This window comes from Strongylocentrotus purpuratus, unplaced genomic scaffold, assembly GCF_000002235.5.
Source record: "Strongylocentrotus purpuratus isolate Spur 01 unplaced genomic scaffold, Spur_5.0 spur5_scaffold_4, whole genome shotgun sequence".
Taxonomy (NCBI): domain Eukaryota; kingdom Metazoa; phylum Echinodermata; class Echinoidea; order Camarodonta; family Strongylocentrotidae; genus Strongylocentrotus; species Strongylocentrotus purpuratus.
The window spans coordinates 9,360,572-9,384,612 of record NW_022145610.1 but is presented as its reverse complement, the minus strand read 5'-3'; the positions used below and the strand labels follow the sequence as shown (position 1 = coordinate 9,384,612).

The 24,041-nt window shown below is 38.0% G+C and overlaps 2 protein-coding genes across 2 annotated transcripts in view; one reads left to right on the top strand and one right to left on the bottom strand.

Annotated features, from left to right (window-relative positions):
• The window catches only part of LOC100891182 (ADAMTS-like protein 2), a 47,054-nt gene extending 39,358 nt beyond the window's left edge, over window positions 1-7,696 (top strand). Inside the window, exons 16-17 of the mRNA XM_003723899.3 lie at window positions 1,243-1,393; window positions 4,027-7,696. Coding sequence (XP_003723947.2) covers window positions 1,243-1,393; window positions 4,027-4,172 — 297 coding nt within the window. The 3' untranslated portion in view covers window positions 4,173-7,696. The remainder of the gene's footprint in view (window positions 1-1,242; window positions 1,394-4,026) is intronic.
• Window positions 7,697-9,383: 1,687 nt separating this feature from the next.
• LOC578501 overlaps window positions 9,384-24,041 on the bottom strand; it is a 32,065-nt gene continuing 17,407 nt past the window's right edge. Inside the window, exons 3-4 of the mRNA XM_778665.5 lie at window positions 20,405-23,940; window positions 9,384-11,149 (exon numbers count right to left, since the gene is read on the bottom strand). Coding sequence (XP_783758.5) covers window positions 23,265-23,940 — 676 coding nt within the window. The 3' untranslated portion in view covers window positions 9,384-11,149; window positions 20,405-23,264. The remainder of the gene's footprint in view (window positions 11,150-20,404; window positions 23,941-24,041) is intronic.

Sequence of the window (24,041 nt, the reverse complement as noted above, 5' to 3'; positions counted from 1 at the left end):
ACCTCATTACCACTATCATCACCTCATTACCACTATCATCACCTCATCACTTTCAACGTCACTATCAAGCCATCATCACGAACGACCGAGTAACCATCATCATCATCATCATATTACCACCATCATCATTCCTCACCTCCATTAGCATCACTATCGCTATCATCATCCTTAGGACCACTATATTCATTACATAATATCTTTATCGTCACAGCACATCACTGATCATCACCGATACCCGCATTGTCTTTCTTTTTTTTATTTTCGTCCTGACTTTTTCATCATGCTCCTTTCTATCTCCTTCTTTTACTGAATTGAAAAATGTTATATGACCAACATATTTTGTCATCATCATTATCATGTCATCATCAGCATCATCATAAGTCGTTAACCTGTGCAAAATAAATTAAGTATGCACAAACAAAATTTATTACGCAAATTTATCACTAAGGACGGATTTGCTTTTTCATTCTATCTGGTCTTGTTACTCTTGCCTTCCGATTCCTGCCAGTGAATTTCTTTCTTTCCCCTCTAAGGAACTACAAATAGACTCCCTATTACGTGGCCCTACTCCTACCTTCTCATCCTTTTTTGTGTTTTCATCACAGGCATTTATCTTTTCCTTTCTTATCATCTGTTTTGTTTTTCTATCGTTCATTATACGCTTGTACAAAATGCCATTGGACCATCTTCAGCGTGTTTTCTGACTTGTGCGTGTTTGTTCCCATAGTCTCCGGACGCGCGGTTTCGATCGCCTTATTACGTACATACTTACCATTTTTTCGTTACTTGTATAATTCATTTGTTGTATTATATATTGTAATACTGTATGGTTTATATATGTCATTTCAATTTGTGGATATTTGAGTGGAAAAATAAATCAAATCAAACGAAATCATCATCAACAGCATCACTTTATTTGTTAATATCATCATCATCAACATCAATAGTGTTATAACCATTTACGCCTTCTTCATTATCACCGTCATCACTATTTACATCGTCATCACCATCATCTGTATCCTCATCGTCAGCATTACACATGTATGTGAAATCGGACACTATTGACATCAACGTATTTATTAACACTGACGTCGAAGTTATGTCAGGTATGTTGGAATAACATTAGACAGACAGAACTAAAGAAATTGATGGTCTTTATGAGGAAGAAAGGCATTGTTTTACAGAATCCAAAGATTACGTAACCGATCATCATCCTCTTAATGGTGTTCCTTATCATTCCAGTGTTCTGTTACATGCGGTAAAGGGATGCAGACTCGCGAGGTGCGCTGTCTAATCGGTGGACGGCTCAGTGATCACTGTGATGCAAGCTCGAGGCCGACGTCTAACCGGGAATGTTTCAAACCGGCATGCAACACTGTCCCCGGAAATACAGGTAAATGACGATGAAGGCAAAGCCTCAGTGGCGGAACCAGGGGCCCGTTTCTCGAAACCGTCATCAGTCTAACTTCTTGGACAACCCATTGAAACGTGTGTTATGATATTAACTCGCGTATCTATGGGATGTCTACGAACTTAGACTTATGACGGTTTCGAGAAACGGGCCCCAGGATTCTCTGACGGGGGGGGGGGGGCACAAGCTAGAAAATTCTCTGACAAGATAAACGTCGTCACCTATTATTATTCTTTTCTCCCCCAGTGACGTAGCTAGGATACTCTGGCAGGGGGAGGGTACAAGTCCAAACATTTGGTGACAAGAAGAAACGTCGTCACTCTTCGTATTAGTCCTGATGCACAAAAGGCGTCATTTTGATTACATTATTACTTACCCTGTTCAATTCGGAATGCAATTATCCAGTGTTATCACTTCTACATGACGCTCAAACACCAAGAGCTAAACCAGCAAGTCCTACATCAACAAAAATAATAACACCCCATGTGCAAATGGATGCAATTTTTATGTTCAAATACAGGAATAAGCAACTGCCAGCTTCATTTGATTTTTTTTTCTTCATAATAAAACAATAATCATTCTTATTTACCTCGTATTTCTGAGAATGTTCATTTAACCTATCCGAAATTATTGTTTACACAAAAATCAATCAGACATCATGGCCCCAATTTATGGAACAGTTTATCTATAATAATTTAATCATGCTCGACACTTTATTCTTTTAAAGCGACACTCAAACGTCACATTAAATCATCATACAGAATCGTTACTCACTAAACTTCGTGTCTGAATTCGAATGAATTTTTAATGTATTATGGAATTATTAGTGTGTAGATGAATTGTGAATGGAAATTGTAAAGGCGTGTTCACTGATCACACAACATAACTCTCTTTTTAATTTAACTACGAGGAAACAAGGTTGCACTGGCAATAAAATACATGATAAAAAGTATTCCCTTTTCGTTATTTTATTGGGTACTGATTTGCAGACACAACACTTGCAAAGTGTAGTCATGCAAGCAAATAAATGATTCAGAATGAGAATCACATTAATGAGGATCGTGGATATTGCACGGAGTTTAAATGGTCATGTATGAGATGGACATGAATAAATCAAACGCGATGAATAAATAGAGCTTACGACAATGGTAGAAATGACGTCGAAAGTCCATGAAGATGATGACGGATGAAACGAAGAAAGGGGCTCACGCGATGATTGTGCGGAGGCTTGATGATGGAAACGCGACTTCGTTGACGTGGCTGAAGAGCCGAGAAGAACGCGATGTCGATGCCGACGCTCATGATGATGATGATGAATGTAGCGCTCGGACGAGAAGAAAAGAGAAGAGAAGAGATGTGGCGCTCGACGACGAGGCAGTGAGTCGCTCGATGTCGGAGGCCCAGGTTGAAATGTAGACATCAAACCGGTATAGTGGTGATCGTGAAGAGCAGTGAGTCGCTCGATGCTGGATCGATGAGCCGGACTTTGTGAAAGTGAAATCATCAGAGTTGCAGTGAGTTGGACTCGTTGATGAAAGTTCAGACGAGCTACAGTGATTCGAGCTCGTGTGTGAAAAGAGCTACCGGAACGAAGAAGCTAGCAGCTCCCAGCGGAGAATCAGGAGCCATGTCGGTTCCTGATTTAAGCGTTCCACTGCAAGACTGCCAGTCCTCTAAAGACGGCAGGATAAAGAGATGATGTGCCATACAAGAGGTGATAGGCACGGAAGAGAATTCTCCAATTGAAATGCAGGAGGTTAGAATTGTAGAAGGATTTGCTCCTTGTGTATGCATGAAGCAAATTGTAGAAGTAGAGTTGACATTCTCATATTGACGTGTTGCTTCGACGAAGAACTATGAGAAGTGTAGTAGTGAAGAAAGTTAGAGAGAAGATGTTGTTTTCATCCTTCTTGGGAGGCAGGATAAAACAAAGAGAGTTCTGTACCAATTTCTGGGAAGGGAGAATGAGTCACTGGTGATAACTGCGGTGTCCAGGGCCATTACGCCATTAAGCTGACACTTGTTGACACATATAGGGTGGCAGTGCCTGGCATAATGTCGGAGGGCAATGTCCTCCCAAATTGGGTTTGCAAAGTGACAAATAAAATTGAGAAATAAAGAAAGATGAAATGAGGAAAATACTACAGTATTAAATCTTAAAATACACTAGTATTGGATTATAAACATTCCGTACCAGAATCCCATACGCACTTGCACTGCACCCACTTGATCAATGTTATCTGATTATCCGACTCTCAGAGCGACAATGCTTTGAATAAAATGGCGCGCACAAGAATTAATCTTGCTATTATACTCGATCGCAATTTTTTTCTCAAAAAATCAGCTCGGGGGAGGGGCAGATTCAATACCCAACGACACATTCCATGTAAATCGTGTTCGCATTACGTAAAACGCCATTCTCGTGTTCGCGGATGACGCATATAAAGGCTGTCGAAATTGCCATAGGTTAATTTTTTGAAAGTATTTGCGATCGTGTGATTCATGATTAAATAACGCAATTGAAATAAATTGAGGCCTGAATCTTACGTGCCTTCTTCGAAAAAGATGATGTAATTTTTTTAACTATTTGCCTCCTTTCTGTTCTTTTTCTTTAGCCCGGGAAAACTGCCAAGACAGTAAGAGCGCAGACTGTGACCTTATTGTTCAGGCGAATCTCTGTCGGTTTGCCCGATATAGCAAGACGTGCTGCAGGTCGTGCCGGAACGTCGCCGGACGATCAGGGTCTCGAAGTCAAAAGTGACCCAGACACTGACATCATCATCGTGATCATTGACGGTTTCGTCGGACTTTTTTCGATGTTGTCGACTGGCAGCCAACCTTGATCGATGAAAAGGAATCGAAGGTTGATGACCGTCGTGAACTTGTTGGATATTAATTATATAAAGTGAATTCGTGGTCGAATCGCTTGACGCTTGTGACGATCTCGCTCAAGAGAGACGGAACCACTGAATAGAAAGAATTGCAGCTAAGACATCTTACCAAACTCTACTTGTATGTTACCACATAATACATGTAGGCTACCTTGGCATTATAAACATTACGACGAACAAAAATTTGCAGTATTTCTTGCCATTTTTATACCCCTTACTGAAACGTAATTGTTCCTGTGAATGTCGATATAGTCAACAATTTTGTATAGTTCTACGAAGTTAGATAGAAGAAAATAGGAATCAGACCACACAAACCCTCTCCGTCATCATGCACCTGTTTATTTAAAAATTCGTTTTAAAAAAAGTTCCTCTTCTGAAGTTAGCGTCCCTATCATTCACCGATTCGCCAGAAACTCATCAAGTCTATTAATTCTTCAAGTTGTGCATCGATTTTATTCACCGGTTTGTGAATATGTGTATGACACTTCAGACGCTATTGGAGGTCTGACTCAAACGAGGGGAAATTACCGAATAGAAAGAAATTCAGCTAGGACATCTTTATCATTTTGAAAATCGCAAATAACGAAACGAGTATTTCTTGCCATACTCTCTTGCCATTTCCTTACTGAGATGTCATTATACTTTGAAACTTTTTTTAAAAGTAGGCTATGTCATGTCGTAGTGAGAATCTGGATCACAAGTTTGTTTCAATAAAATTGCACGCTAAATTCAACAATGCTAATTTGTAATTACATTCCCAATCTGTTTAAATTGTATTTGTCTCCAATATGCGCAGTGATATTGTTAAGTTTCCATCTCGTTAGGATCGCATCAGGTTTTTATTTTATTTTTACATTTAGTTCGCCTCTTCGTCATCCAACATTTCGTCTGATAAAGTTGTCTCAAATTAATGTACACCATATAATTTACAATTCCGTCATAGTGTGATGAACATCTCTGATTTATTTTCATAGATTAAGTCCAATCTGATGTCCTATGATGACATTTTTGACAAATCATGTAGAGCAATGATCGGCAAAATCATCCATGAGATCGCAGAATGAGTTCGTCATTGAAGTTTCTCTAATTACGTGTGGCAGAAGTGTGCCTAATTTCTGTCCGTGTCAACTTCTTCCTCTCATCAGTATCCAATGCCAGTATTTGAAATTAGTTTACTCATTGTATCTGAAAAGATTGGGTTTAGGATTCTGTTGCATGATAATTCCTTATTCTTTGTCACCATTTGCAATTTATTTGAACAAACATAAAAACACCCTTCTGTCAACCAATCACTTTTATAATGCCTCCTGTGACATCTGTTTCATCTTCTTTTTTATGATATAAATCATAGTATCCTTAACAAAAATCGAAACGTAATAACAATACCTTAAGTACCAAGTTTTCTGCAGTGTACATATAACGAAAGACCCGTCGATAGATGGCGCTGTTTTATATTATGACAGTCGTTGATTAAATGACTAGACGCCCGAGTCGTATTAGTTGTGACTCCGTCAACCAAGCTTCTTGCATACAGGCGGATAGACACAAATACGACAAATTAATTAACGAGTGTAATTTCACTGAAGAAACTTTTTTCCCTTTCCTAAAGGGATTGTGAAAAAATATACCCGCTCTTTTTACTGAGACACCCGTATGTGAAGTACTAATACTATTTAGCTGCCGATGGTGTGTTGGTGGTGAATTGTTTTTCCGAGAAGAACAAGAAATTGGATAGATATTTTAGTGTGTGCTGCATATATTAATAACAATGTGACTTTATCGAGATCATAATGCACTATAACTACTATTTTAATTGCGATAGGCAACTATTAATCACAAAAAGGGGTGTGAACATGCTTTTACAACTTTTTTATTTTGTATGATTTGTGTATATCGGCCTTATGTTCGAGTAAAACAGTACATGACGTCGACGACCCGGTTACAATGATCCAATTTTAAGTATGAGGGGCACAATTTTTTTGAAAAAAACATTGTAATACTATTATTTTTCTTTAATTAAATTGTAATTAAAATTTGTATTTGTCATAGATTAGTGGTTACACAGTAGTTAAAATAAGATAAAGATATATTTAGGACAGAAAGTATGAAGATATTAAAATGTATAAATGTATATATTTTTTACCGATTTGAAGTCCCTTTATAAGTAATCTTGTTATAAGGGGAAAACTTCTAGGCATTTTAGGAGTTGCATCGCTATATCATCTGCTATTCTACTTTGTTGGAGTCTTGCAGAAAGTCACAAAATTGCTTTGTTCTGACCAGTACTCTTCCTTATTTTACTTTTTCCAACTCTCGATTTGAGTAAGTAAGTTAGATGCATTGTACATAGATTTCTTGGAATTTTGGATTAATATGTCATTTTTGCTTCATTATTGGAACCAAATCTTTTGATGTAACGTGTATCACTTTCTTGAATAATTTATTGTATCTTTTTACCCTCATTAAGCTTAAGTTTTATGCTACATTATGTTTTTTTGTATAATTTATACTAAAATACATACCAGTGTCGTGATATTATTGTCCGTGACGTCACATGCCACATGATATATGATGTGATTAATATGGATTCCATCCAGAAAGGTGCCGTCAACCATTTCGTCGTTGGGGATTTCATGTTTCGTAGCTTAAGGTACATCAGTAAGGGTATATTCTCTTTTAATTCCCTTCCTTATATGTACACGCTTCACCGTCTAGTCAATTTTCCTTTCTCATCGGTACTTTTGTGGAGATTCTGTATTCTATCTATCTGCAAATCTTATTTTTCTCTCCACCTCTATCTCAACCCTCTCCAATATCTACCCCCCCCCCCTTCTTCATTCCCCTTCCATCTCTATCCCCCTTCCATCTCTATCTTCCACCCTTTCTCATGCTGTTCTCTTTCTCGTTTCTTCGTCTTCAAAGTTGCACGTTTCCACTACCCCCCCCCCCCCCCTTCACTCTCTCTCTCTCTCTCTCTCTTTCTTTGTCTCTTTCTTTGTCTCTTACCCTGAACCCATGTCTCTTATAAAGAGACAGTGCGCGCTCTTTTTCCATCTTCCTTCATTCTATCTCTCTCTCTCTCTCTCTCCCTCTCTCTCTCTCTCTCTCTCTCTGCCATATATTTAGTCTTTACTTTTCTGAACACGAATTTCGCATAAACATATTAAGTAATTTGAGTGAATTGCGATCTTTATCATGTTATGTTTTAATCACGTTTCTCCGATCAGAATACAATAATCTCAGCTATGTTACAGGCAAGTGAGAAAATGACAAAGAAATATTTCCTATGCACACAAGAAGTGATGAACTGAGTTATACAAAATAAAAACAACCATTATCTATTGCAGTTTATAACTAAATAAGACATCTGTTTTCACTATTTTTACAAAAATAGACAACGACTGAAAGAGTGTGAAAGTGTGGAATAAATGCACATAGAAAAGGGATTAGGATTATATCCAGCCTATTTACAAATGATATTTATGATAATCTACAAAATCAATGACTAATTAAGTTAAAATTGTTCTGCTTCTATAAATATACAAGTCCATGTATTATCGTAATTTCTTTGACTTTAACATATATATACACATTTTAAATCACAATTTCTTTAGCTTTAACATTACTATTATACTTTTTATTATTTTGAACTGTGTTTTCGCAAATGTATTTAGGCGTGTAAGATACTGATATTGTACATGAATTTATCTTTTTGACATTAAAAATGCTAATTGTTTATGTAAACGAAGCGTGTGTATTGCAAATCTACTTTTTAAATGTGATGCATGAGAGTGTAACACTGCCCTCAACGAATACATTTAGAAAACATTGTCATACATTGTACAGTAGTCGACGATATACATCATAATATCTTGAATAGAAGAATAGTATATATATATATATATTAGTCATGTCAGTACTACAATTATGGAAGTAGCAAATAATCTCCCAATTAATACATGTATGTTCTTAGTGTTTAGCACAACACAGTGTATGTAATAAGAACATTACTTGATCACAGGTTCCATCAATATAATATTCTGACCTATAATGCGCTAAAGATCAATCATTGTTTGCCAAGCTATGTACATAACAAATTTTAAAGTGACCACTCAAGACCAAGAAATCGTCGTATTGAAGGGTGTTGATCTATTACGTTATTACTGGACAGCAAACAAAACAAATATATGAAAATGGCTTCACCCGATCTATAAACAAAATAATTTCAGATATTCCTCTAGAATAATATCTGTTACGCTCTAGATTCATAATTATTCGCATATGCCTTGGCACTCGTATCACACGGCCACCAGACCTTGCTCTAGAATATTGAGTTTAATACCATTAACATTTATATTCATATATGCCTTTGTTTGCAAAGGGCTTTTTCATTTGCTAGTACCTGTGTATTCACTTTGTCAAATCGTATAAAGTTCGCAGCGTTTCGATATTAAAGGCTCTCATCCATTATGCAATCAAATGAGCATTTCACTTATATTTCCCTGTAAAATGTGTTTATGCAGTACATATCTGTTGGATGCTGCCTAAGAAATCATTTTAGTGATGGTATGAAAGGATGGTATCATTCCATTGATAATTCATTTCATCTCTGATAATCTCAAACATGTATTTCACTTTTAATGAACGAGAGCCCCGATGACTTTGGATGTTTACAATTCAACAATTATTGTTGCCACACCACAAGAGTAAACTTGAAAAAATTTATTTGGTCATGCTTCAACTAAATACAACCACATTGGTTGACAGTAACAAACCGTTTAGGCCTCTGTAATAAAAAAAAAAATTAAAAATACATGTACATGTACATGTACTATAATCATCAAAGTTATCAACATTGACACCAGCCAAAATTGCAATAACAATGGCAGTTAACCTTATCAATTTTGTGCAAATTGTTAATAAAGAGAAGGAATTAATTTTCAAAATTGGTAAAAACTGTCATAAATTTTAGATCCGATGAATTAATCTTACAATGGGATGTGGAGGTGTCGCGTAGAATCTGAATTAATAGAGTGCAACACCCTCTGCAAAACAGCGAACAATGTAATAAATATGTTGTTTTTTTCTTCTAATTCGATGGTAGATTAATTAGACCCAAATGTGCCCTTATGCAAAATGATCAATTCGTCGTTCAGTTTTTGTCTCTTTATGATTATGAATGACACGAAATAACTCATATAAACATCACACTTTTGATCACCGGTACCATGTTATCTCCTAATTACCTCATGCAGAAACTGTATGCGTGAGCAAAACCAATTTCAATCTACAAATGATTAATTCACCTTTGAATCCAAGGCACTCCCTAGCCGAAAATCATCATGAACTCACAAATTATTCAATGTAGTCAATAGCAAGCGTCAGTAAGCTTTTTTAATGGAATATTCATGTGCTCAACGTACGACATGAACCCCCTGGGAAGATCATAAAGATTGTAGGCAATATCGCCGTCATAATTATGTTATCAAAATATGCTTTGAAATTAATATACATCGATATCATATCATTAATCTGAGATGCGAATCTCATGAGATTACCATCACACAGGGCTCGCCGGGTGTTCGGAAGCTGATACGTTGATGATTCTCTTTGATAATGATTTTAAGTCATGTCAGAGTATGATCGAAAGGGGGGGGGGGAGGGGGCATGTATGATCACCCCCCCCCCCCCCCCCACCAAAATGATTATCTTTTATGTTTCTTTGTGCTAGCAAGATAATGATTGTATAGTTGGCCATATCAGAGCATCCAGGATCTGCTAATGGTCTGCATTACTCAATGGCTCAAAGAGCTTAGAACACAATTTAGATGTTTACCTGAAAAGTGTATTGGGAAAGGTACCATGCACGATGCATAGCCCATGATAATTAAAATACAACGTAATGCGAACCTATTCGATGGTTATCTTAAATGTGCATCCAAGAACCCACTACATGATGACCGCGTTCGTTCTCTACTTCACTCATAATTCATGCACTCTATTCGTGGTTTCGTCAACTCCACTGTGCGGGAAATCTTCTCGAGCGAGGTTAAGGGACGCATAAAGATGCATGTTACCATGACAACAACTAGCTTTGACGCTCGACGTCTCTCTCTTCTGCTTTAAAGAAAACGTTGAGTTATGGTCATGCGATTGCATTGTGAGGGAAAGTATGCGGAAGCAACGCTGTGAAGAGGTTGATTCTGTATCACATAATAGTTGGTATACAGTGTGAGGTTGTTTAATCAACAAAATAAGAATAAATCGACTCGGTCATGCTGAAGGTCACAAGTAATGCACACAGAAAAGTGTATATGGGACTACACACAGACATTTTGTTACACAATTTTCAGCTTTTTCTTGCTATATTTCAAATAATCATGAAGGGATTTGAAGAGTAATCCTTTTCAGGAGGCATTTCTCCAATGATATTCTTCCAAACTGACATCAAATGAAAGAGAAAGCTCAGAAATGATATATCACTTTTTTCCAGAACTCAACATTTTCTTTAAAATCTGAGATTGTACGTTGCCGGGGTCGCTGGCTTAGTAGAGCGGCGACGCCTGTGCCTGGCAATACCGACCACGACGTTAGAACCCGATGAATAACTAAGGATAGATAATGAATGGATAAAAGCATATCCCCTGCGTATTCGTATAATTTTCATACCAGTTATAAGCTCTTTGTGTGTATGGTTAGAGCCATTCATATACGTTGATCAGAAATTTACAAAATGGCGTCGTTAAAATCTTGGCTGCTTGAATTGAAGGAGATGATGATGATCCTTGCTTTCCCCGTTTCGAGCTGATGTCATGGGCAAGTAGATTGAGCATGAACACGAGGAAATCTGGAATTGAAACAGATAAGAAAAAAGAAAAGAGTGAAAATGAGTTTGCAAACAATGTATATGTATGCAATAATCAATCATTACACGATAGTTGTTTCATATTCTGCACACTGTTCATTTCAAAATTCTGATTGAATCAATTTAAGGTATTGGCAGCCATTGTAAAATGTGAACGGTTAACAACAGTATGGGTTAAAATATGAAAATACAGATACACAGACTAACAGAAACATACATGCATAATGCTTGCTATATTCCAGAGACTGTTGTGACATTAACATCTGGCATAAATCGATGAGATAGAATCTCTCCCATAAACATTATGGCACAGCTGTATATGCTTTATACACATGTCTGTTTGTACGTCTGTGTGTCTCTCTGTTTGTCGGTCTGTCCGGCAGGTCGTCAGAGCCTTGTCTTTCGTATCTCTGGTGTTTACGAGGGAAACGGGAAGGTTGATATTCAGAAAAGAGAGACCACACCGACCCCCCCCCCCCCCCCCTTTTTTTTCTCCGGCATAATTGTTACATAAAGTCGCGACGCGTTTCCATGCATCACAGAATAGTTGAAAAGGATGTTTCTAGATAATTGAAGGAAAAACATGTCTTGTTATGTGACCTGGTGACCCTTAGAAGGAATGTACTTAACTATGTAGACCTAGTATAATCGTGTTACCCCCATGACCAGCGTTATATCCAGCATAATGGCATTTAGTATAGTTAGGACACTTCAGCTACACATACTACGTCGGAGTATGATGCATGTTATTTTCATACAGATACACAAAATGTACTACTTGAAGATGATCATATATTTTGTTACCCCCGACAGATGTCACGACTAGATCCCTAACCCCCACCCCCAATAAATGAACTCCCTGGTGTGACCTTATTTAAACAGACAAATTTCTGACCGTGCCAGTCACGAACTTGTACAGTGCTTGTCAACATTTTATGGGCACTCACTGCAAAATACGAAATTGCGTTCTCTATATGATATGCAAACGCAATGAAAGATCAGTCAGCATGCAATTCGACATCATTTAAAACACGATCGCAAAGACTTTCGAGAAATCAAGTCAAAGGGAAAATACCGTGGTGCGTTGCCTATAAAAATCATATTCGGGTTATTCTATTTTCAAACTTATTTAATGATTTCATGAAACTACCAACTCCGATTTTTTTTTCTCCCTCTTTTGTTCCCTCTATTCTAAGTTTTGTTGGATATCTCAGTCGGCTTTCACCAGCCTACACGACCATGACACCCCTGGATGGACACAACGGGTGGGAATAACAGACCATCTGAAATAGCTCAAACTTGAGATTGAGACTAAAGTACAACGAACCCAAACTTCAAAATCGAATGAATTTTCAGTTGTACGTCTGATAATAATACCAAAACAACTCGTAAATTTGCACATGATCTGAAAGGGAGGACAAAACCAAAAGGAACAAGATTGACAGGGACAAAGACTGTGCTTGTGGTTATGATGATGATGATGGTACGTGATGATGATGATGATGATGATGACGATGATGATGATGACAATGATGATGATGATGATGATGATGATGATGGTACGTGATGATGATGATGGTGATGATGATGATGATGATGATGGTAATGGTGATGAATATACGTGATGACGATGATGATGATGACGATGGTACATGATGCTGATGATGACGATGATTAAGATGATGATGATGACGAAGATGATGATGATGATGATATGTGTTGACGATAATGATTATAATCATCATGATGATGATTGTGAAAGAGGATAGTGATGATAGTAGTCTCCATGCCTACCCTATTCAAATTTCCAAATTCAATAAAATCAGACACCAACATTGCCACCAAACACTTCACAAATTATATTTTCTACAAAGCAAGAACACGGTACTGTATAATAAAGTTTGAGCACTACCCATTTACTAATTTATACCCTGATTGCAATTACCTCGTCACCATGGTAACGATCCGATTTGAACTTAGCGTTCAATTTTCACGCATTTTATTGCCCTTCTCGCAGCAGGAATCTAATGAGTTAGGTAAATTGACCTTAGCCCTACTGAATAAATAGTACATTTTACCGAACAAGCTGTAATTGTATGATGACATTTGTACCCAAATAGCGTTCATTTACGCGTCTCGTTCGAAGTCTGATCTGAAATAAGCGGTTAATTTTGACAGATTATTCTCGCAACACGGATCTAATGAGTTCTATAAATTAACATTTGGCTCTCGTTATCAAATAAAACATTTTGTAGTTATATTGAGTTAAATTTAATTCGCTCAGTACATGTTCTCATTAACGCCACGGTCACCATCTGATCTGAACTTAGCAGTCTATTTTCACAGGTTTCCCCGTTCTCCCCGCAGCAGGGATCTAATGAGATCTGCAAATTGACCCCAGTCCTTCTGAATAAATAGACATTTTTCAACGAACACGTCACACGTCAGAGTTATATCTAATTAGGAATATACACCTGGGTTAGACGATATTCAATTCCTGAATCTTCCACAGAATCCATTTCAGTGTAGCTTATGTCACTGTCTTGATGATATAGGGCACCGACTAAAAGGTGGGTTTGTGAATTGCATGTTTTGCGTTCAACGGAATGGCTCGATTTTATATCATTAAACAAAAGTATCAATATCTTGAATTACATATCGAAACAATCCAATTCCACCCCACAAATCCAAAAACTCATTTTGTTTTTGTTTACTTCTTTCTCACATTCCGGCTATCCATAATGTATAATTAGTATTTATTTATTCTTTAACCGAAGAAAGCATTATCAGCATCACTGCAGTTACCCGAGCAATAGCCCAGCATTACCCTAGCAATTGTTAGGTGCAGTACTCATTTAAGTCTGGGTGGAGAGAGGCAAATGAGGATAAATGTCTTGCCAAAGGACTTCAGTGCCTGACTGAAATTCGAGCCTTCAACCGTTGAATTGAGGGACAAGTGCGACACCACCTAAGACAAAGGATTGAATCGAATATAATTGCGTTTAATTGAGTATATTGCGCTGTCATCTCTGAATCTATATGGCTATACAAACAAAAATCTATTAAAACAAATTGACAACAGATCATTGTGAATAACTAATGTTTATTGGTCAATCTTTGCCTATATAGATGACTTCAATGATATACATGTAAGGAACTGTATGAGGGGGGGGTGTACAACACAAAATTTGTCATCACCTATAAAAAATACTGGCATTTACGAGTCAGATTACGTTATAATCTGATTTTATATGTCTGTAAATACACGCGATAGTCAGAAGAATGCGGAAGGCTACTATTTAAACAGTGTATAGGTTTTGACTACCGATACAAGAAGGTACTTCTCCGATGTGACGCATGGGTGGAAACAAAGAATTAAGGGCACAGAGAGAGAGAGATGCTATTTAAGAAAGAAAGAAAGCGAAAAACAGCATATAAAGGGAAGGCAAGATGGGGTTAGAGAATATGAGAGACAAAGGACTGATGAGAGAGGGAGAGACAGATAGAGAGAAAGAGGGGGAAAGATGGAGAGAAATGAAGAGAGAGGTAGAGAAGCGATGAGACAGGGGAAAAGGACAGGGAGAAATGTAAGATAGATGTAGGAAAAAGGGGGAAGATAGACAGACTCAGAGAGATAGAGACAGAAATAGTAAAATAGAGTACAAAGATTGACTGAAATATGTGAATAAAAGGCACCAGAGGACGAAAGGAATAAAAAGAGTGGACTTTGTGAGATTAAAAATGGAAAGAAGTATAATTCTGTACAAAACCATCTTCGCAATCCTTATAATACGAGTGAAAATAAAGAAATACCAAGCTGGTCGCAGCGTTTAATTCTATCACAAAGAATTGGCATGCTTTCATTTTTTTTAAATGGATTAATCTATTTTCTCCCCTTGACTAGTACTAGTCCGCCTATAAATTCCCCAACATTATTACCCTATAACCACCGCCCCCACTCCAACGTATAGGCTAGCTCTATTTTAGTATTTAACCTTAAATATGTGGATGACGCGGCCAATACATTCCACGGGGGAGAAAATAACATAATAATCATATCAACGCACAAACAAAGAGTTATTACCCCGGGTGAATATACCACTGCCAAATCCAAACATATAGCGCAGGTGTCAAAGTATAATTCTGCATTCACTGAGTGCTGATTTTGGAACTGATATGATCTCGAAAAGGGCGCGTTTAAAAAGGTTTTGTACTTTCCAATATGTTATGGTTATTCATAAAGAAAAGAGAGTAGGGGAAATATGGGTCGACAGCTCACGGTCAGTGGACCCCTTCTGGATAGTGAAACAGAACAGAAAGAGAATAGTGAAACAAAATTTGCAAATTAAAGAAGCTATGTTTACAAGCGGAGCTTTTCTATAGCTTCTTTTATTTGCAAACGGTCTCTTACTCCCTGTTGTTGTACATTGCATTGTACATAGCAGCAGTGTATAGTCTTGACAATATTATACTGTATGTCTTTATGCATTTCTTGTGTTATTTTTTAAGTGGAATAAAAATTAAACTGAACTGAAGTCAGTGAAGTGAATGCTAGATGTTGTATGATTTCTCTATTTTCGCTTTCTAACATTGAATAATATAAAAGAAATGGTAATACATCTATATCTGCTCGTTATGGTCGTGTGATCAGCTTAATCGGTTGCCTTTTGTGAAAAGCAATAGCAGCTTCTTTTTTTAAAGATTACACGTTTATACATGTACGCGTCACAATGTAGTTATACATTATAGGACAAAAATAACCAAGTGCTCTGTAAGCAACACGCAATTTTCTATACGCACCACTGCTGTAGACATTATACATGTTTGGCCTGTATTGCAAGACATGAAACGAGACGTGAGATGAGTTTCAAAAATAGAATCTCAAGTCCCCATGCAGATTTCAATCACAGTATTCAAACATGACACTTTGAAAGAGGAAAGTAGTCTACAAAATGCTCATTTCAGGGGCGGAGGGCGAAGATCGTCAACAAGAGAGGACCGATGTTTTCCCTATTTTTGTCTTTTTCCCAGAATCACCATTTCGGGAACCCCGCCGGCCCTCCCCGGCCTTAAGTTTCTCCGGCAGCGGAACAGAATCATTTTCAATTCAATTCAATTCAAATTTATCGGTCCAAAAAGGAAATTCGTTGCGTTAACATGCATTATTCACAGAGAAAAATAAATAAGATACATGTGACATGATACATACAACCTAAAACGAGTATATAGAGAAAATAAACATATACCATTTTTTGTTTCGTATGTTTGTGTGTTTGTTAATTTTTCTTTAAAAAATAGTGGGCACGCGGCCATTTCGGCTCTAAAACAACCGTATCCATGTGCTTTTTGTTTGGTTTTCGTTTGCTTATTTGTTTCAGTTGTCTGGGTTCTTTTTATTTGCTTGTTTCGTATGTTTGTTGGTTTGTTGGTTTTCTAAAATAGAAGGCCCGCAGCCTTTCCAGTCTACCCTTATAGCCTATAAAAGCTTGAATCCGCCTAGGCATGTATATATGGATACATGTCTAGGCGTATAATGTTGCAACATCACTGTTGTATTTGTTGGCTCTTTCCTAACTTTTCCCCCATTTTATGCTGCCTCATATTCAAAAATCCATATTTCATTATTTGTAGGCGTTGCCAATTTGATGACTGATCACCTCAAGTATGTACACTTGATGCTTGAGAATCAAGCCGGAGAGTAAGATCACTGAATTCTTCGGATTAATCATTAACCAGACTATGAGATAAGTAAATAAGACGCCGCATTTGTTTTGAAATCGTTCACAATGCCATCTCGGTCATAGTACATCATGAAACGTGTTTCATAATATTTCAGCTGCCATGATGACAACCACTGTTTGTCCTTTGATATGAATAAAGCATATTCAATTAGAAAGGACTCTGTACCGGGCCCACGATAGGATGGTCTAACACAACGTTTGCTTTGTGATTCAAATGAAACATTATTGGAAGAGGTGATACAAAAGAATTCATTACAGAGAAGAAAATATGGGTTGACAGAGTCGAAGTTCACTTCGGTTTCAGTATCGTACTGCCACATTTGAACTACAATACAGTTTCTCCCCTATTGTTTTTGTTCTCTCTAGTATAAAGCTGAAAAAGTATAATATGCCTAAAAAATAACGTGATACCGGCAACACTTGAGTCCCAGTCACACATGCATACAACTGTAACTCAATCTATATATTATCCATATTGTGGCAATGGCGAAATACTCATCAAAATCAAAGGCTTGGGAAATTTAAGAATACTAAAGAAAAAAAATAATTAAAAAACAAAATGGATCTAATGAATATATTCTTTAAAAATTATACGTGTGGGTAATTTCGGTAATAATAATGATAGCTCACATTTATAATGCGCCTAATACTTTATTTCTAGGCGCGGAACATAGTGGTCATCGGATTCAGGCTTACTCGCACACAATGTATGCACATTCTTCACTCCCTGGGAGCATTCCAGCCAGGCGTCATTTTTACAAGCGCCATTGCTAATCAAACCACATTAGCTTTCGCATCCTACCGGGTACCCATTTTAACACCTGGGTGGAGAGTGGCAAATGTAGATACTTGACGTGCCAAAGGACATTAGTGCCGCGGCGGGACTTGAACCGCGGACCTTGCGGTCCACAGTCCGGTGACATATCCACTCGACAACGACACCTAAATAACACTGAGTGGGGAGAGCCTACTAGTATATGAGTTTAGTTACAGACTTATAATAAATTTATAGTCGATGTCAATTTTCATGGAGGTGGGGTCCGGGCTCTACATTAGGTCAAAGGTCAATGTTGTTATGAGCAATAAACATTCTAGTATGGCATGAGTCAGTTATTATATCACTTATTTAATCTCTAACGGTGATAATTAAACACGCATAATATGCACGGAATGCTTTATCTGATTACAGCACTGTAAATTGCACGTAGCCCTAAACACACTGGCATAATATCATTTGCATTGGAACCAAGGTGACGATAACTCTTTGGCATTTCACTATATTCCTGGTTTATCTCAAACGACGCCATAAAGGAAGATATTGATATACTGTACAGGGTGTATCAGTGACGCAATATGCGCTCAAACAATAGTCATTCAAGATGACTTACTATGGCCATATGCGAGGCAATACAGCAGACTTGTTCATTATTATCACAGAGAATTTAATAGAAGCACTAAGTTCGTATTAATAACTCAGCATTGTGTTCAATCGTGATACAACAATACGGGGTACTCAAATTGCTTTCGAAAGTGGATTGGCGGATAACAACTTGGTAGTGATCAGGGGCGTCGGTTTGGGTTATAGGGGAGTGGGGTACGTCTCCGGCCCTCCTTTTGTAATTAAGGTTCTGCTTGCGAGCACAAACGTTGGCACATGGACCTATAAAATACCTGTTTCTTAATAATCTCCCCTTAGCATTTTTATTTCATTTTCTTCTACAAACTGCTCCCTGAATACATAAGATCTGACATTTACAATACTCATTTGAAAAAGACAACGTTAAGCGGATCTGACACATTTTACTACGACCCCGATCTGTCGGTGCAAGGCAAACAACACGACTCGTCTATTCGAATAATAATGTGTCATCCTACAATAAATTCATTTCGTTCTAAAGTGAATGAGACATAAAGGAGGAGAGGATTTTCACCTACATCATGTTCAGAGCAATCGGCAACACAACTGTATTACATCACTCTTCGTCATGTTTATACGACCTTCCCCAGAGAAAACAATACCGTCTGTCTCGATTTCTGTCTAGAAGGCACATGTTATTATCAGACAAAAGGAAAGGCTATTTTGAGGTGTGACTGAGAATGAATGCTCCCTTTTTATCGTAGGAGGCTGGCTACATTTTTAGGTAAACAGTGACACGCTGTATACCTCATCTTCCAACACCCTGTTATAATGGAAGATGTGGGATGCGGTCATGTGGAAAATAAATCAAACGCAGGAATTACCTCATTTTTTATGAAGTGCCGGACTTTGATCCACCAAAACTACTTAGTTATTGTGAATTAATGCTATTGCTAAGCCTTTAATGAATATTTAGTTTCTTGTTCCGCCATTTGTTTTTATTTTTTGTGGGATTTTTCAATAGAAAAAAAAACAGTATATTTTCCCTAATTTCATATATTCAAACTCATTATATTTTTAGTACCGTGTAACCAACTTGTATACATATACCTGGTAGTGCGTTGAGAGGTAAAGTACATTGTATCAGTAGTAATAGTCGAGTTGTTGTTGTAGTTGTTGTTGTAGTTGTTGTAGTGGTGATGGTGGTAGTAATAAGTAGTCACTATGAACGTGACTGACAAAGAAAGCGGACAAAATATACAGTTCCTCAGGTAGACAAAGGAACATCCCTTCACTGCTATTATCTAAAAATGTGTAGAACAGGTGTCACATGCATATTCACCTTTTTACATAATAGCAGTGAAGGGATGTTCCTTTGTCTTCCTGAGGAACTGTATATTTTGTCCGCTTTCTTTGTCAGTCATATTCATAGTGAGTAGAGTTGTAGTAGTAGTAGCAGCATCAGAAGTAGTATAAGTATAAGTAGTAGTAGTAGTAGTAGTAGTAGTCGAGTAGTAGTTTACCGTTTCCAAGAAGATTAGAATATTTTTCCTTTAATACCTCTTTTCATGCAATGATTGTGACCATGTGGTTATTCTTGAATAATAATAAATGAATACAAATGTACATCTTCTCATAACTGTATTGCTCAAGCTCTGTGACTCTTTAGACTGATCAATGAAGTTAATAAGAAAATAACAATTTTATTGATCAAGAATAAACCATAATCTCATAATCATTTCATGAAAAGAGGTAAGGAAAACAAAATCATCAATTCCAAATGTCTGGCAATGGTGTAGTTAGGGGATACACGTTTGCTGGTGATGGTGATAATGAGGGGAAATTGTGATAAAAATTGCATTATCGGTACAAGTGATACTGAATCACTGGAAAACAGATACAGATTATACAGCCCTCAGTTAGTCACAACAATCTAGTACATTTATTGAAAGAATTTTCGAGGAATCGACTTCATGGCAAGTTCAACATAGTATATCCCATTAGGTAACTAATACGAAACGTTCATGTTTGTACATAGAACATGTCACACAAGGCTATCGAAATTGCCCAAGGTTGATTTTTAGAAAGCCTTTGCGATTGTGCAAAAAAAGAAAATCAAATACAAATCGCCTCACTAACCTTGTGACGAATGTCCTGAACACCCACGCCCCTCAATGCATCCATCGGAGCAACGGACAGCAGCATCCCATCATCAGCATCTCATCTGAAATCTGCATGGATGAAGATGTCGGTCACCATGACAACGGCTAGGCAGCATCATGATCTCGTATCAGCAGGAGAAGCCGTGGGTGTGACAAGATGCACACGGTCACATGCTGTGCGCTGATGAAGACCCGCAGTAGGAATGGACAGACATGCAATGTTACTCCTTGTCAAATGGCGTTTAGTTACAGTGCACGTACGGTCCGTAGAGGAAAACAAGAAGTCCATGATGATAAACGGGACGCGATTTGTGTCCATTGCGTGATGTGAATGTCTTTTCGTAGAATGAAGCGTGTTGATATATCATTGCTTAGGAGGTTTTTTAACAAGTTGAATATGAATCCGAATCATCGAGGAAGAGTCCAAACTTATGGGCTACTAGCGCAACTGTCACATCCAACCAGTATTATTACTTCATGATTTCCAATTTATGTTAAGAGTTCATGTGCCCGATATTCCAGAATGTAGGCAATTTCCATGTGTATACAACATCTATTCGCGTGAAGTCATAAGCCAAGTACAATTTTTCACTATGTGCAGTATTGATAGGGTTATTTTCATTTTATTCCGTATGGTAAAATGTTACTTCGGGTAAAGGTGTGAAACGGGAACACTTCTAATTTACATGAAAATTTTCTTTGGCGTGATAATTTGCAGACACCATTACCGTTGGTGTCCTGTAGACTCCGTGAACAGGAGTTTTATCCATCCATAGATAAAATGGGTTTCTTTTACAAGTAGCTTATCATCACCACGTGATCAGCATGACTTCTCTTCAAGTAGGACACTTCTGTGTGCGACGGTTGGCAGACAAGTTGCCTGACAAAGCGAGCGATAATACAACACGAAAAAAAGAGAGACCATTCTGTCTGTTGTGCGACACTGTATGGATCCAAAGTACAGTTATTCATGCAAACAAGAATAAGTACCGATTCGAATGCACAGTCACAATGGCGGGTTACGGGCAGATTTAAAGGAACCGTGTTCAGTGAAGATTTCTCTAAATTCCTTTTGTGATGTGTGTGAAATACAGAATGGGCAAGAAACTGTGTCATGAACTCGCTATTTTGTTGACTTCTTGGTATAGAAATATTTGTTGTCCGCTCTTTTTATGAAGCGTGGGAAAATAATTTCTTTCTAAATACCTCATTCAAAGTGATCCAAGTGTAATACGGTCCGACGTATGTCAATTATTTTCTTGAATGGGGGTTTAACTGTCGTAAGATGAAAACTTTGATCCCGCGTTTGTAATGAAATGTCATGGTTATTTTGCAGACACAGTCGTAAAGAGATTGCGATGTGAAGAAAAATATTCCTTTCGAAGCAAAGTAATTCCTCTTTCACTGCGTATACGTCCATAGCTACACATCAGAATGGTTGAGTTTATAAAGAACGATGCCATTTTCATTAGTTCATAATTTATGTTCGCGATTAAAGAATATTTGTCGTCTGTTCCTGAAGTTTCGATTATAGTCCAATTACGAACTGCGCAATGGAACAATCACAATTACTACGATGCCTCGCTTTTACTACATTGGCAAATAAATCACTGCAAAAAAACATAACGTAATGGTCCAAAGCAAGGACATGATGTGGTAATGTTGTATTTAGAGCTGAAGAAAGCGATATTAATATTTCTTTCACGTTTCATTCACGGTTCGTGCACACCCAAAACAAATGATCCTTGCGATGCATGAATGCCATGGGATCCTTCGGGCTAGGTTTGACATTTCAGACGGCATATTGCCGACATTAATTTTCCGGGTCGTCAAAGTAGATTCCACACATAGAAATGTCTTCCCATTTCAGCTGGTTCATCCAAGATAATTATTAAACTTCACACTTTAGATGAGCATACAAGTTAAAAGAGATAACTGCTGTTATCAATATAACAAAAAAATCCTTCTTTTTTCAAATAACAAAAGATCATACAGGCACAGTACTCACTGAAGGCATAGCAGAGAACGGTCCATACCGAAGATGCATGGTGACGAAGTTCTTCTAGGTACGAAGAAATTGTCAAACTTGCACAAAATACTGCGAATTCCTCAAGACTCCACAAATGAATAAAATCAAAGGATAACGACTTGGCAATGGTTTGACTGCGAAGAAATATTTACAATCCTTTTACGTGCAGATTTGTCTGTACAGTACCATATTTTAAGTGAAAGACGGGAAAAACACAAGCGGTATCGGTGAAAGAATTCTGTTGATAGGTCCTTCAAAACACATACAATTATAAAAACACAAATAAAAAACTGTCTTCTTTTCTTTGTTCGGTCGAGCTTCAGACTTCAAGAGATACAGCAAGATCATTTCATATTTGTTAGTCTCGTAAGAGTTCACCAGAAGATAACGTATCGCAACAGCTTGCACATATCATCAGCGATAACATTGTCCAAAATTGTGCATTATGATTTGATCCAATTTCAAGAACAATAAAATTCCACAATCAATGTATTATCACTGCTTCATACTGCTCCTTACAAGTTCATTGGAATTTGAAAGTGCTTTATCCATTTTGTAAACTTCTCCACAGTACTGTATTAGAGAGGACCACTACACTGTTGTCCTCTCTAAACTCGGTCAAACGTGTCCGCACTATCATTTGGAGTTTGGACGCATTTCTTTCTTCTTTCTTTGGTAGAATACTTCGGGTTTGAGGTATACTGATTTTAAGCTAGAATAGCCACCATAATGCTCAATGATAAGTCATTTCAGACGCCACTGTTTTTCTTCAAAATAGTTCAGTTCTCGAAAACTAAAACGGATGTGTTCACACGGTCATCTGCAATAACGCGACATTGCTCACGGCTCTCTCAACCTTCTCCATCTCGGCATCGAGGTCGACGGTCTCGACGGAGTCCATGGTCTCGAGGATCTCTGGGTTCTGGACCCATTCGATGGTGTCCTGATCGGTGTCGGGGACGATGAGGCACATGAAGGTCTTTCCAGTATTCCCGTCGCGCGGGTAGATGGTCACAGGCGTGATATGCTGGTTCTGCTCCACCCAACGGCACAATTTTTCATAAACGACTGGGAACTGGTGTCGGAGACTAACCCCGCGTTGGCGTAACTGACGTTGAATATGCACGAAGCACACCTGCCTAGCCTTCATGTCCAGTCCCCCTTCCGACGTCACACCGGGTGGGGCAGTCAAGATCAGCGTCTCGCGATCAACTCCGGGGCCGCTGACCCCTCGCCCGATTCCCTCGTACAGGCGAACTTTGGCACATTTTCGGAGGATGAGGTCCGGTCTCCTTGGCAACGGCTTTGTGGGCGAGTCCTGGCTGGCCACAATGGACACGTTAAGAACAAACTTGACCTCTGGGTCGTATTGGTAGCAGGTCTGCTGGAGAGAGTTGAATCGACCTTCCCCGCATTCTTCTACCTCCCGAGCTGACAGAAAAACAGGCGCTGTGCTCAACTGGTCAAGGCCTTTGGTGATGTACCTGACGGCATGTAAACAAAACGAACTCATTTGAGAAAATTTGTTTTCACTTAATTGGTATGAAACGGTGATCCAAAACCCCAACAGTGTTAACTATTCAGC